The following is a 14,728-nucleotide window of genomic DNA, read 5'->3' as shown; positions in this document are numbered from 1 at the left end:
TGAGCAGTTGCAAATAAAAATTACAAATGAGTACACTATCATTTAAGCTTCCAAGGAAGCGTTCTTCAAGTCAAACAACGCTTATAAACAACAAGGCCTTTAGAGTGGAAGATAGAGAGGATGAATTTGAGGAAGAAACTCAAGAACTTAGATTAAAGTGGTCAAGTAAGCAGGGGCAACTGGCGCAAACTACTCAAGAATCCTCTGATGACCCAAACGCCTTTGCATACGATGAAGTGTATGAACAACTACAGAATAATGAAACGTAAGTTATGTAATTTACTAGATGACTCTTAGTTTATTTTGCTCCAACTAGGTTCTCGTTGGATAACTTGCAAAAGAATAGGGAAAGAAAAAGTCGATATCTTGCTGCTCTGAAGACAAGAGCGGAAGAAAGAAAGATGGAACAAGAACTGCTTGAAGAAAGACTGAGTTTCAAGGAAAGAGAAAAGGAAGTAAGAATAACTCGAGACTTTAGAGTTGTAACTTTCTCACGGCAAATCATAGGAAAAAGAAGGTGAATTTAAGGATAAAGAAAAATTCATTACTTTTGCATATAAGGAGAAAATGAGAAGATTGAAAGAATGGGAACAACAACAACAGCAGCGACAAGCTTCCGATGGAACCCAAGGTGGAACAGTTCAGGCAAACATGTCAAGATTTTACTGCAACCTTTTAACAAACAATGTGGCTTTGGGCTTAACAGATAGGGAACCTCAGGAAGACAGGATAAGACTTTCACAGGAAAAGATTGTCGAACAAACTGAAGTGGAAGGATCTGGACAACCGCCGAGAGAGGATGAAGAAAGCGAGAAAATCGAACAACAACGGAAAAAGGCACTGTTTGGAGAACCTGAGAAGCGACCGGGTGGTTTGTTTATTCCTTCCGTGAAGAATGTTAGTCCCATAGAAAGTGATAAGAAAAGCACTGTATCGATGGAGACTTCTCAAGTAAGTAATACTGTAACAAGGGAACGAAAGGATGACGAGAGCGTGAGAAAAGCTCGAGAAAGATATTTGGCAAGGAAACAGGAACGACTTGCGAGTAACTTGCAGAACTGAAACTTAACTACTGTTAACTGAAGCTTTCTGGATAGTTTCAGTTTATGTTGTTTGAATTTTACTTTTCGGTTTTCCTTTTTGAACGTTTACCTTTCTACTCTTATGCTGGTTCTTTTGACGAGTCCTTTTGCTCCGGTTTGGCTTCATTTCAGGCAAACTCAGAGTCTCTTGTCCTTCACTCTTCTGCACAGGCCTTCCTGGGTTCTTCCATTCTAAGTTACTCAGTTCGCGTTGAACTTCTTGTTCCTGTTGGTCAGGAAGCTCAATAGAACTCAGTGAATCACCTGTTTTTGGACTGACTGGTGTCGAAATATTTCGAAGCGCAAGTTCCCTCACTTTCTCTTGAAATATCTTTTTATGGCGCCTACTGTACAGTTTAGACTCATATTTTTATAATAAACTTTGACGAACCGAGTCTTCTGGAATTTTGTTTTGCTCTCTTCTTCTGAAGTGACGTCTTCTTCTTTGAGAAGTGAACTGTTCTTTGAAGTCGACTCTCGACGGCTCTTCTGGATCCTTTTTCTGAGGGCAAGTTGCACCCTAACTAGCTTTTTTAGCGTTATTTAACTGTAATTCAACTACAAGACTCACTTCAAGTCGAAGGAATTCGACGAAGTTGCGGCATTGTTAGAAAAGGAACCAAGGCCTCTTCTCTTGTGAACCTGAGTTCCATCAACTCTTCCCAAACTTTCCAAAAGATGATCACAGACAACGTTTTGCCTTTGTTCGCTCTTTTCTCTGAGTTCTAGACCTTTTTGCCTCGCTAAGAACTCTTTGACTTTGGATGCCGCATGATTTGTCACTAACATAAAGAATTATAAATGAAAATGGTAACTTTCTATTGCAAGGGAGTTTTGAATATCAGTTCGACCGAAACTAAGAAACTAGGGAAGAACTGCAACTAATGCTCAAGTTCATATGCAACCTTTGAAGTTCTTGGCACTTGTTAACGTTTTCAGTTTTACAGAAAAAAATTGCTCCAAGAGCAAACCAGAACTGTGGAGAAAGTTGGTTAACAGTTGAACCTCAAAAGAAAGAGATCTTTGAGTTTATTATTTTGTTTTTCCTATCAGCTATTTTAAAGCGGGTTTCTGATTACTTTGGTTCGGAACACAAGCGTTCCCTTGCTAGTCTAATATTTTGTATAGTTAACGAGATAACTCGAAAGGTGCTTAGTAAGAAACATGCAAGTGAACGCTACTCGTACAACTTATAATCAAGAACAGCATACAGTCATTGATCTAACCATTCATCGAGTTCCGAAAAGGCTATTCAGAAGGCTTGTGAGAAAACTACGAAGAGATAGAGAAAGGTGACTTTCACTTGTTGGCTTCCAATCTACGTTTGCAACATCATATGTTTCAGAAAGCTTCGAAGAAAACTAACGTGTGGATGGTCTAAATATGAAGACTTTTCCAATATCTATTCAAAAGGCAGTTACATCGAAAGCACTGTGGTTACGGACTTTGACTGAAGTTCTCCATCCACTATGACTAAAGCTTTTAAAGTTTCGCATTTACAGTGAAATCACAAGACTCACTCAACTAACAGAACACAAGTCCATATGAACTTTCAAACTCCATCTCTGAATAGGAATATTTTCCTATGTTGATTCCTCAACACAAGTTCAACTAATATACAAATGATTTCTACACTTCTACACCTTTCGAACGCAAAAACTTTTTTGCCTTGGCTAAATCTTTCTCCAACTCAGCGAACGCGTCAGGCCGATCAGGGAAAGTTGACAGTCCATACAAAATTCTTAGAACAAAGTAAAGAAAGACGGCCACAAACAACGAACCAGCAATCTGCAATTTTTTTAGAAGAATATAACAAAAGAAAGAAACTTCAACTTACGTATAGAACTTGTTGTAAACCACGAGGCTCATACCCAATTTCCATTTGGCTTAAGACTGAGAATGGTTAGATTTTTTCTGAAAGTCTTCAAACCTTGATTTGTTACGTTCCTATCATACCAAATAAAAAATTGCATCTTTCCATACTTTTCTTAGTCTTGCCTTTCTTCAACATCATTTTCAAATTGTATAGTATGGGATATATTCTCCCTATGGCATCTCCGATGACTGAGCTAGAGAGACAAAAGAGAAGAATCCTCGTTATATGACTTTGTTTTCATCTTTCTTGATGCACAAGGAGAACATTGAGTCTTTCATCAGACAAAATAATATAAATTATGGAAAATAACAATCATCTGCCTTTGCACAACTTGATAACTTCCTCTTTGTTTTACGCACGGAAAACTTGTGGACTTGAAATTTGGATTGTTCATCATCTGCATGTTTCAGCGGAGCGTGGTCACTTCGAACCCAAAGCGCACAAACTGTTTAATAGCGGTATTTGCCACTAATGTATACTTGAGCTCTCTCAAAGAACATAAAAGAGTCGTATGCCGGACCTGTTATTCAAAGCTACCCACTGAAGGGCTAGGAAAGAGGATGAGATGGTCTACCATTTCCACTTTATATGAGGGTAGCCTTTATAAAGTAATTGCAGACAATTTGAACAGAAGGAAGTTTGGGTTGCGTTTCTGGTTTAGTCTTCGGAATTGTTCTTTCTGTATGAAAAAAGTTACATTTCGTCGAAACGGGAAGCTACGCGCAGACTGTCTGGAAGCAAGGAAGAAGAATGCCAAGGGGGGACGGATTGACGATTCTTTTGTTTATGTGCCTTTCACCCAACTGAAGGAAACAAGCAATACCTTTGAAAATATTGTTTCAACTTATTCCACTGAACAGACGGGAGAACAAGCAGACGAGTCTTACGTGAGACGAGGAGACAGTTTTCCCGACGATGGGAGGAGTTGCTATAAGCCTTCTTGTGATGTGAACTGTAAAAATTATAAATTTTTCTACTCACACAATAAGAAGTTGAACGCTAATCTTGATGAAACAAATGAGAGTATAGTATCAACTGGAGACTCACTAAATTCAACTTCGGAAGCTCTAGCCTATTACTTTATTGATCTATCTCCGAAACTTGATTACTTAAGTTCTATAGATCGAACAAGTATTTTAGCAGCACTTGAATTCGCTTATGAGGCTCATAAAGGTCAGTTTAGAAAGTCAGGAGAGCCTTTTATCATACACCCAATTGCTGTAGCTGCAATCTTGGCTGATTTGAAAGTTGATAGAGATACAGTCATATCAGGCTTGTTACATGATACAGTGGAAGACACATCAGGTAAGCAACAGATAGGGTTGGAAGCATAGTCTCATATGTCATACAGTAACTTTTGAAACAATTGAAACGATTTTTGGGAAGGATGTTCGCCGTATTGTTGAAGGCGAAACGAAATTCTCTAAACTTACTTCAACGATAGGAGCTTCGCTCGATAAGAAGGAAAACAGAATACAGAATGGGTCACTTTCAGATCTTGACAGGATAAGACGCTATTCTCAAGACGTTGATTACAATTCTTTTTACCTTTCCGGTGCAGATGACAAGCAATGTGAATATCTAAAACACATTTTTATTGCAATGACAGAAGATGTCCGCGTAATTCTTGTGAAACTAGCTGATCGTTTGCACAATATGAGAACTCTCGAATACATGAGCCCCGAAAAACAAAAGAAAATAGCTCGTGAAACTTTGGAAATATTTGCTCCGCTTGCACATCGACTGGGTTTGGGTAGAATACGAGTTGAATTAGAAGATATCTCCTTTCGTTTTTATTATCCTAAGAAATTTCTCAAAGTATTGTCTCAGTTATCGATCTTTAAAGCAAATAACAAAGTGGATCTTTGTCTGGATGAAGCTCGAATTTGTTTAAAACAACTTTTGGAGCAAGACCTCGTTTTGAAGCCTCTGATTAGAAGGCTTGAAATTGAAGGCCATACAAAACCTTTATACACAATATATAAGAAAATGCAATCTGGAGCTAGTTTGGATGGTATTTATGATTTGGCCAGTATAAGGATAGTGGTTGAGCTGAAGAAAGATATTGTTGATCAGTGGAAACGTGAGGAGCGCAAGTCTAGTTGTGGACAGAGAGACCCAACAGCACAGTGGAATTGGTTGGAAATCTTAAAGAGTTCAGAGAGAATAGAGGAGGACTTTGCACAGATCAGTACGGCATCGTTTTACGAAAGAAATGTTTGTTATCACATTTTAGGTAGCATTCATTCTTTGTGGAAACCAATTCCTGGCAAATTGAAAGATTACATTGCATTTCCAAAGCCCAACGGTTATCAGTCATTACATACAGTAATACTCTTTGATTCTAAGTATGGTTCATTGCCCTTGGAAATACAAATAAGAACGCAAACAATGGATGAGATAGCAGAACTAGGAATAACTTGTCGTTTTTTCCTGGATTCCAATGAAGGCGAAAAAACTTGTATAGATTGGCGAAGAAGGACAATTGCCTGGTTAAAGTCACTTAGAGATTATTGTGACGAGTTTTCATACTCTAGTACTGATTTGATTGACGCAGTTAGAAAAGACTTACTTGGCCATCGTATCTTTGTTTTTACTCCGAAAGGTTACATTCTCGATTTGCCAAAAGGATCTACTCCAATAGATGCAGCCTATCATATTCATTCAGACTTGGGACACAGTATGATTGGCGCGAGGGTTAACGGAAGGTTCGTTCGTCTAGACCATGTCCTTCAAAATGCGGACGTAATCAAAATCGTCAAGGGTGACTCTGCTACTGGTCCTAAACCAGATTGGATTCATATGGCTCGAAGTAGAACTGCCAGACAAAAAATTAGGCGATACCTTCGTCAAAGAGAAAGGATAGAGCTTATTCATAAAGGAAAAGAAGAATTGGAGCAAATGTGCCGAGAGATGAACTTGATACTTCCTTCGTCTTCTGAAATACTATGTGGTCTTCAAAAATTATTACATTTAAGCAAGAAGCGAATAACTTTGAGAACAAAAAATTCAAGCAATGCCAGTTCACTTGTCCAGTGGTTGGAGTCCTTGAAAAGCTGTGATGAATTTTACATTTCTGTTGCCAAAACTTTAGGAGACCCGACAGGAGAGCTTCGGATGGACTGGTTGAGACTTATTCTGAGATTCCTTCATATTCGAACTCAGTCAACAAGTCATGACCACGGAGCTTCTCCAGGAACTATCAATTTGTCTAAATACAAGATAGGGGCGGCCTCAACAATAACATCGAACCAAGACATGAACTCTAGCAGTTCTCATCGACAAAAAGTTGAGTGGAAACCAAAAATATTTGTGTCAAGATGCTGTCTACCTGTAATCGGTGATGAGATTGTTGGAGTCCTTGTAGATGGTGACACGTTAATGTTGCATCGGAAGGACTGCTCTTCAACGAGTTCCCAAAGAGACTCTTCTGCATTCTTTCATCTTGCCTGGAAAAATTTGTCTAATTGTCTTCATTACTCAAAATTGGAGACCAATAATCATTTAAATAACAGTTTATTTCCTACGAGACTGGTCATCAAAGCCAAAGACACTGTTGGTCTTCTTTCGTCAATTGCTGGAGCCATAAGTCAACAAGGTTTTTCTATCACACGCTCAGCAAGTAACTGTGAAGATGGAACAGAATTGGCAACTTTGTTCTTTGAAGTCCTTGTCGGGCACGTAAATGACATAGTCTCTATAACTGCTTTACTAAGGAGTTACACAGAAGTGTTTGACGTTCAGCGAGTTATTGACGTCCAATGTTTGAAATGGTGTGTTTCTAATACATACACTGATCGAAACTTGCAGATGCCAGCCGAATTGCTTGAGCTTCCGGATGACATATTGAAGCCATCTCATTGACTGCTCGTAGTTTTGTATGTTGTATGATGACTAATTTTAACTTCAAGGTGAATTACATTTTAAAAAGTATTTGTCTATAGTCTCATGAGAAACAGCTTTTTGGCTTCCAACATATGGGTGACGACATTCACATATATGTTGTTTTAGAACTTTCATGTTCTTAAAGTTTTCTTTGCATCGATGACAAAATAAAGGCTGTTTCAACAAATTCAAATACTTCTCTTTGTTATTCACCGTGATGAGCTTACGACCAGCTCCAACTTCTTCCAGAACATTTGACACTGGTAGAAAGAAGTCAGTGTGGAAAGAGTTCCAATGTTTTCGAGTTTTCAAAAAGGGTGAGACAAAGTCCGTTGATATTATATGCATGTGCAGTTGGTCCATACTGGGAATCGAGTGAAACCCCAACATAAACGTTTGCTCTTCCTGATTTGGCAAGTACTTTTGAGTTAGGCAAGTTGATATTTCTTTGCCTATTTTAAGCATATGTCGTAATAAGCTGATATGAGAAAGCGTTAGAGAGCCAACGTCCGGGATGTACCGTCTTGGAAGTAAAAGAAGGTGAAAGCGTGACTTTGGAAAACCATCGTAGACAACCACTACTTCCTCGTCGGAGAAATATATACTTGGACTAAACTGAGATGGGTTGGAAGCTATTGCTTTGAGTACATTTCGCTCTCCATCTTGAATGGATACGGAACTATTATCGTAGGCTGGATATTCCTTCATCATTCAACTTAGAGACACGGAACGTCGTTTATGTGAGATTCCATTTGTTGTTTGCTTTTATTTGTCAATTCAATTGCAATCTATTAAGACTAATATTACCGGAAGGTCATAAACAGGACCCAAGTCAAGAGAAACAGTTCATATAAAACACACAGGCAACTATAGCTAGTTAGATTTGCAACGGCTGAAAGTCTGCATCGATGAGAATAAACTCAGAGTCAGACTGTGAATATCTGTCTTCAGAAGAGTCGGAGAAACCATCCGAACCAGCAAAGTCCTGTGATTGTTCGCCATTGATATGTTCATGGTTTTCACTATCAGTGTATATCCCCGGACCTGCAAAGTTCAAGTCAATATCTTCTTCTCTTAAACTAGTTTGTCCTCTTTGGGACATAATACGTTTGACTAAATCTTCAGCATATTTTTTGAAGGCAACGCATTCATCGCCATCAACATTTCTTCTTGGAGAGCATCTTTCGAACTGTTCTACTGAGGCCCAATCCAACGCAGCATCTATTACACTTTCTGTGTGATAAACCACTGAAGGCAATACATTCTCAATTGATGCATATGAATCATTGGAAACATTGTTTTCTTTCATGTTGTGAAACTTATCACGAAATTTCCTTCTTTTTGGTAGCAAGGCCCTTCCAATCTTGGTCTTCTTCTCTACCTGTAGATGATCGAATGCAAAATTTCGAACAACTACAGCCAGCTTTTTGCATATGTCAACCAAATCTTCAAGCTGTTTTAATGAAGGAAAATCTTGGAGGGTTTTAAACTTATTCGGAAATTTCGTCAGTCGATCTATGCCAGCCATTAACACAGCCAAAACACTGCTGATTCTCTTCAAGAAACTTCGTAAAAAGGGAGAAGCAAAAGAAGTTTTGCGTTCAGTCTTGAGTAACTGCAGCATATCATAAATGTAACAGACGGATTCTCGAACAAGATAAAATGGAATATGAAATTCTTTAATCATTCAGTCATATTTAAAGGCAGATAATATAGGAAAGAGTTTCTCACCAAAATTATTGACTCCAGTTAGCCAATATCGTAGAATACCGGAAAAATAGCTGATGAATACTTCCACAACTTCCTCAATAGAAGCATCCAAACAGAAAACATCCTCACTAGGATGCTCGAAATGGATTGATGAAAGTTTCTGAAACTGTTTCTGGGACTCTCTGGATATCAAACTAAAGCTTAGTACTTGAGCGAAAGCAAGCGCAAATTGTGGACTCATAACAGAGACACATGACATTATTTGATATTTTGCTGATACAAAAGAGGACGATTTTTGAATTCGGAAAAACTTTGTAGTATCAGGGGAATACCAACAAAAGCATGAAGTGATACAATTCGGAACTCCATGAAGCACTGTCGAGGAAAGCATCGCATTTTTTACGGGGTATACAGTCTTCACTGAGTCTATATAGAGCTGAAGTATCTTAAGCTTCTACTAAAAGTTGAAGAGACTACTTCACTTTAACAATCAACAACTTACCGCTCTTGGGAATCGACTCAAAGGACTCAATATATCTATTGATAGACAAGCTAACGTGATCTCCTCGCTGGCAAGGAACAACTGCTCTACGAAACAACTGAGTTTCTCTATTGCAGCTTCTACTGCTAAAGTTGAAACTGAATGTCGATGACTAGTACGAACATCCAAGCAATTCCAGCAGAGAGATATCTGGTCATCCAAAAATCTTTCACGTACAACATAACGAAGAATTTGAAGTAGAATAGTCATCCAGTATTGAATTCTTTCAAAGAGAAAAGAAAGCAACGAACAAAACGAATGATCCACAAGCGACCGGGAAGTTGAAATATGTTTTCGCAAAGTAGGCAGTACATCCTGACAATTGCAGATATTTTCGAATAACTTAAAACAGACAGTATCCGGAAAACAAGTTTTTTCTTCTGATTGGAGAGAGGAGTCTTTCAACTCTGTCGTCTCCTCAAAGGAGGAATTCTCGCGACAATCTATCTTTTCTCCTAATTTCTCCCACAAGTATATCGAGAAATTTATCTTTGCTAGGAGGACTTCCAATTCTTCACCAGACATGCTTTCGACCGATTCTATGCTAAATACTGGTAAAATACTAATAGAATGTATATATACTGAAATAGATGGCGTAGTTACAAGTTTCTGTATCTCTTTGAGGTATACTATAGCGTCTCTGGAAAATTTCCTACGTGACTCACTGACAATTGTCGTCATAGCACAAGTCATTGTTTTTAGTTCTTCCATCCTACTTAAGAAGAGATAGTCTGACTCCTGGTCTGAAGCACCGAAGTTCATTTCAGCTGCTTTCATGGAAGTGAATGACTGCGAATATTTTGTTAGGACATTCGATAGGATAATAATTATTACAACGCAAGATGACGCTGCTTCCAGTAATTCATTTTCTTGTACTTCCATATGCTTCGGAGCAGTATTCCTGTCACAAGCAAGTTCGATGAGTAACATGGATACCATTGTCTCAACCAACAACCAGCCACTTGCTTTGTTGGACGGATCATTCAGTCTTGTGTGTATGCTGCGAAGAGCAATAATACTTCGACCTATATCTAACAAGTTGTCAGGATACATTCTCACCATTCTGGTGACATCATAGCGCAATACACCATTCTCTAAGACTACACAATCTGCTGGCAATAAGAAGCGTAAATAGGACGAATGTAGTTTTTGAACCAGACTTAAGGGTAACCTTTCGATGGCATTCGGAAGAAATCTGAGAAACTCTCCGGTATCAGAATGACCTATGCAAGGAGGGATGGCATTGCAGAGAAGATTGACCAAAATATTTGACTCTGTATAGTCAACTGATGGTATGAAGTAGAATGCCAATGCCAGTGCTGCTCGTTTCTCTGCAAAATCTCCAAATAATATTTGCTTTCGAAGCAAAATAAAAATTGAATCTGTCTTGGATGGCCTGAGTCTGTGTAGTCGAGTAAGAAATCGACATAGAACACTAATGATTCTGGGTTCCAAAGTGTGAGGGTGTGCAACCAGATCTTCAATGACATTTAGCGCACTACAAAGACTGTCTGCGAATTCCTCATAATTTGACATTTCATCGATACACAGAGCAGCTGCATATGAAATATCAGTAGCTTGTCTAATAGCACAATTGAGGTCAGAAATCAACTGGGCTCTCAAATCTTTGATCTCCTTAAATATAGTGACAAATATTGTAACTATAGCTCGGGTATTCCTCATTCGTAGAATACAGGTAGCAAACATTCGGAAAGGATTCGAATGGTGCGAGATAATAGGCTTGAAATGTTTGATCAGGACTTGCACAGTCGAATAGCAAATGTTAGGAAGCCTTTGGAGAACGGTTGTAAGAACTTCTAAAGCTGTAGTTTTCGTGCGTAATTTTTGTATTGAACATAAGATAAGACAGAAGTCGAAAACAGTAAATCGAAAGTCATCCGAACTTGTGCCAAGTGCTATTCGTTTCCATGAGTGTAAAAGATTAATACATACGACAGGAGAAACTCGGAAGCAATCGTCTAGAACCTCCCATATTTTGACTAGATTATCTGCTTCCAACGTCTTCATTGCATCTCTGATTTCCATAACAATCCAGTCAAAATCCTTTTTTTCCTTCGTGCGAGAAAGCTGTGACTCTTTTGAAAATGCCAAAAAGTGGAAACTTACTTGAGACCATATCAGAGTGCGGAGCAAGGTCCTTACGACGATTGGCACATCTTGTTCTTCAACAGTATGAAGCGCCCTCACTACTGTTTTACGAACTTCGAACAACAATTTCGGTGCTAATGGTAGCTCTCCAAGAGCAGAAACTATTGGTACAAGAAGATTTCGATCGGAACATAGCAAGTCAGAAAAAGCCTCTATCAAGAGACGTACTTCTTTCTCAGTTCCACAAGTGAGTTGAGAAACTACTGGAGTGGTTTCATAAGGATACATGTACAGGACCTCCACTAGTTTGGGTGTAATCGACGGATGGAGCTGCTTCAAATTTGTAACCAGAAGTCGTAAGACATTCGACACAGAATCAGAAGAAGACCTAGCAGAGTAAAAAGCTCCCACTAAGAATGTAAAACTAACGTACCCGAGAACCTGGTCCAAAAGGTTACAAGCACTAGGCACATCCATCGTTTCAAATATTGATACAATTCGAACTTTTCAGAATTCCCCCGCTAGGCGGAAAGAAATTGAGGGACTTTAGCTATATCGGTTTAGGCGGGAAATTTTGCTGTGTCCGATTCTTTGTTGGAAACTTTATTAGCCCTGTTTAGACGAGTTTGATTTATGAAGGGAAAGTGAAGATTTCAAAAAAGCCCAAGCAATAACATGACAGAAGAAAGAGCACACAAGGAGATAGCAACGTCTTTGAAGGACGAACTTTCGTTGCTTAGCAACACGATAGAGCTGAAAGAAACCACCCTTAACGAAGCTTACAGCCTAGTAGATTGTTTTAATGCAGAGGTGCAGGTTAGTAATACAAACTATTCACATACTTTTTTTTTTACTCTTTGCTAGTTATGTTCATACAAGGGCCTGAGTGAGAACTTGAGAAGCTGGAGTCTAAGTTTTGCCTTGTTTGCCTCTTGGCGACAAAATGACCCTTTAACTTTTAAACAAATGGAGCAGGCTAACTTAGACATCTTTCAACTTCTTTCTGTCTGTAGGAAACTTTCCAATTCCTTTAAAGAATTCGATAATTATGCAGAACTGATTTCAATAGTTTATCGAACACTCAGTCAAGAAACTTTGATTCAACAGAAACTGTACGACATTTTTCCAAAGCTAACAACATCTGTTCGGAAATACAGAGATTTGGACTTCCTCGAGCATTATTCCAACCAGATCTTTGACTTGAGTTGGATTCTCCTTTTATATATGAAAAATCGTTTAAAACAGCAACAGTACATTGACTGCAGTATGGAAACATCGTCCCTTTACAACCTTGCCATCGCAACTTTCTGTATTTTAATTTTAGACAAGGGAAAGAATGAAGGGTCGAACAAACGTCAAAAAATTGTTCATGGAGAAATTTCTTTATGTGAACTTGACTGGACACAAGTTAACGACATATGCCAAATTGCGTCTGCCGTTGATGAAGATGTTATAAAATTCATCCGTATAATAAGAAAACTTGTTCCAAGTGGAGTTTTTTCAATGTTACCCATCAATTCCTTGTCAGTTATTAACGCATGCAGAGAGATGCTTGTTGTCGACTACGAAAGTCTAAGATTGGATGATTTGGGAACTATTTCATTTGACGAGTTACAGATTTTTTGCTCTATTCGAAGTGCTTGTAAAGGAAGCTCCTTGCAACCCGAAAAAGAACTACACGTCTTGGCTTCGTTGGCATCGGGCAGTTTCACTGAGAGTTCTTCTGCACATTACACAAGACTAGAAGAGTTGACCAAGTTGGCGAAACTTTATTTTGGTGATAGTACCAAGTTAGATATTTCCGCAATTACATCCAGTTTGACCGCGACAAAGTGGTTGCGGGATATTACTCGAATGAGACCTGAAGTTTCTTTTGAGCAAAAGGAAGATGATATCGAGTCATCCACTAATTTGAAACGTTTTTGCGACCTTTGTGGTTTGAATACATACAACAACGTTATTGATACTGCGTTTAATATAGTATTTTCTTTCTTCAAGAAGAATCCTTGGTATGGAAACGAAATTTTAGAAGAACGAAAGAAGGAGATTATTGGGCTGTACTTGCATGTTTTAGAGAAAGTACTTTTGACAGAGGAAAGACGTCTTCATAGGCAGAACTTTGGTAGTTTACTGGCGAACGAATATTTGCATCGTTCTCTAATTGCTTGCAGCATAGTAGCTAGCTTAGCTTGCTATGGGTGCCAGGATCGATATTTATTTATATCTGTTTTACGTGGAGTTGACATCAGTCCATTCGAGTATACCAAGTCGATTGGTAGTTTCGTTACTTCCATTGAAGACATTCCACGCAGTGTACAGAAATTTCTTGTAAAAATTGAAGAAATATCTGTAGAAAGCATCTGCTGGCAAGACTCTTCTGTGGTTGATTATCTAGAAAGATCTCTCGGAGAAGTACAGTTTCACGTTTCGTGTTCAGACACTTCTTCTTTTGGTCCATTAGATTTATATGATAGTGCAGTTTCAGAGTCTATTCCCTATTCTGTACTTGTCTTTTTTCGAAAGTTACTCAGGATTGCGAGGGAGAAAGTCCGAGACTTTTGTTTGAGAATGGAAGTTTCGGATGTTTTTGAAGAACTTGTTTTTATTACTGTGAATTACGCATTGACAAGACATTTTAACTTGCTTGTCAACCGCCATGTTGACGTGATAGTTATGTGTGCGTTATATGCGGTCTCGAAGATAACCAAGGAACAACTGAAGTTCAACGACATTGCAGCTTTTTACAGGGACATTTTTCAAAGGAAGGCGAATCACTTATTTGACATTGAAGAAAATTTATCTCGCGTGTATTTAGAAGGGCATCATTATGGAGATATTATTGAATTTTACAATAGAGACTTCATCAAACACTTTCGGAATTTCCTTTTAGAGCATTTAAAAGCGATATTCGAAGAACGAATGAAAGCCCGCAGTGACAAAAATGAGAAGAATCAAGGTGAGCCATCGACACCAGTACGGTCTTTACACTCCAAAACTGGACAGAGTCCTTCTGGTTCAGATTCAGTATTTTATACTCCTTCTCCAAGTGTCCGAACTTCACCTTCGAGGAAGATAGGTAAAGTTACTATTTCACCCATGTCACCAGAGGGCAGAAGACAAATGGCACGGAGGACTCCAATGACCCCCAAAACAAAGTCATTATATGCTTTTGGAGAGTCTCCTAGTGGTAGTACAGTACGTAATTCGAAGTCGCTCAGTAGTGAAACTGGAGTCTCAGGAATCGATGAGAATTTGCAAGGTGCAAAGCCGTTATCTTTTAACTGTGGCGCTTTTGGTAGATATAATAGTTTAGTTCCTATCCTGATCACATCCGAAGGAAGACCTCCTCTCCCTCCTCAGGAACGAGGGTCTTCTTAAAGAAATAGTTTGACACTGTTTCACAACTATTTGTTTGCCGTTCTCATAGTGGGATTAGTTTTCGCGTCGTTCTACGAATAAACAATTTTAGTTACTACCACGGGTTATGACTTTCTTAGGGAAGAGAACTGAAACTCTTCTCAATTC

The 14,728-nt window shown here is 38.7% G+C and overlaps 6 protein-coding genes across 6 annotated transcripts; 3 read left to right on the top strand and 3 right to left on the bottom strand.

The window, feature by feature from the left end:
- The first annotated feature begins 12 nt into the window (after positions 1-12).
- On the top strand, positions 13-987 carry Gasu_20400 (uncharacterized protein). Its single transcript, XM_005707041.1, has 4 exons — positions 13-265; positions 317-455; positions 508-897; positions 953-987. The coding sequence occupies exons 1-4, from the start codon at positions 27-29 to the stop codon at positions 953-955; spliced, it is 771 nt and encodes a 256-aa protein (XP_005707098.1). The 5' UTR covers positions 13-26; the 3' UTR covers positions 956-987.
- A 4-nt stretch (positions 988-991) lies between these two features.
- Gasu_20390 (uncharacterized protein) lies at positions 992-1,972 on the bottom strand. The gene is made up of 3 exons (XM_005707040.1): positions 1,654-1,972; positions 1,474-1,602; positions 992-1,426 (listed from the first exon to the last, which is right to left on the bottom strand). The coding sequence occupies exons 1-3, from the start codon at positions 1,869-1,871 to the stop codon at positions 1,105-1,107; spliced, it is 669 nt and encodes a 222-aa protein (XP_005707097.1). The 5' UTR covers positions 1,872-1,972; the 3' UTR covers positions 992-1,104.
- A 49-nt stretch (positions 1,973-2,021) lies between these two features.
- Positions 2,022-2,992, bottom strand: Gasu_20380 (uncharacterized protein). Its single transcript, XM_005707039.1, has 2 exons — positions 2,920-2,992; positions 2,022-2,870 (listed from the first exon to the last, which is right to left on the bottom strand). Exons 1-2 carry the CDS (start codon positions 2,962-2,964, stop codon positions 2,712-2,714), a joined length of 204 nt encoding a protein of 67 aa, XP_005707096.1. The 5' UTR covers positions 2,965-2,992; the 3' UTR covers positions 2,022-2,711.
- A 600-nt stretch (positions 2,993-3,592) lies between these two features.
- Gasu_20370 (guanosine-3',5'-bis(diphosphate) 3'-pyrophosphohydrolase) lies at positions 3,593-7,030 on the top strand. The gene is made up of 2 exons (XM_005707038.1): positions 3,593-4,263; positions 4,310-7,030. Exons 1-2 carry the CDS (start codon positions 3,642-3,644, stop codon positions 6,820-6,822), a joined length of 3,135 nt encoding a protein of 1,044 aa, XP_005707095.1. The 5' UTR covers positions 3,593-3,641; the 3' UTR covers positions 6,823-7,030.
- Positions 7,031-7,563: 533 nt separating this feature from the next.
- Gasu_20360 (uncharacterized protein) lies at positions 7,564-11,712 on the bottom strand. Its single transcript, XM_005707037.1, has 3 exons — positions 9,056-11,712; positions 8,575-9,007; positions 7,564-8,520 (listed from the first exon to the last, which is right to left on the bottom strand). Exons 1-3 carry the CDS (start codon positions 11,678-11,680, stop codon positions 7,721-7,723), a joined length of 3,858 nt encoding a protein of 1,285 aa, XP_005707094.1. The 5' UTR covers positions 11,681-11,712; the 3' UTR covers positions 7,564-7,720.
- Positions 11,713-11,732: 20 nt separating this feature from the next.
- On the top strand, positions 11,733-14,678 carry Gasu_20350 (retinoblastoma-associated protein). Its single transcript, XM_005707036.1, has 2 exons — positions 11,733-12,019; positions 12,068-14,678. Exons 1-2 carry the CDS (start codon positions 11,879-11,881, stop codon positions 14,579-14,581), a joined length of 2,655 nt encoding a protein of 884 aa, XP_005707093.1. The 5' UTR covers positions 11,733-11,878; the 3' UTR covers positions 14,582-14,678.
- Positions 14,679-14,728: the final 50 nt, after the last annotated feature.

The sequence above is a fragment of the Galdieria sulphuraria genome (assembly GCF_000341285.1).
Source record: "Galdieria sulphuraria unplaced genomic scaffold scaf_14, whole genome shotgun sequence".
In the NCBI taxonomy this organism is placed as follows: Eukaryota; Rhodophyta; class Bangiophyceae; order Galdieriales; family Galdieriaceae; genus Galdieria; species Galdieria sulphuraria.
This window is presented reverse-complemented; position numbering and strand designations above follow the sequence as displayed.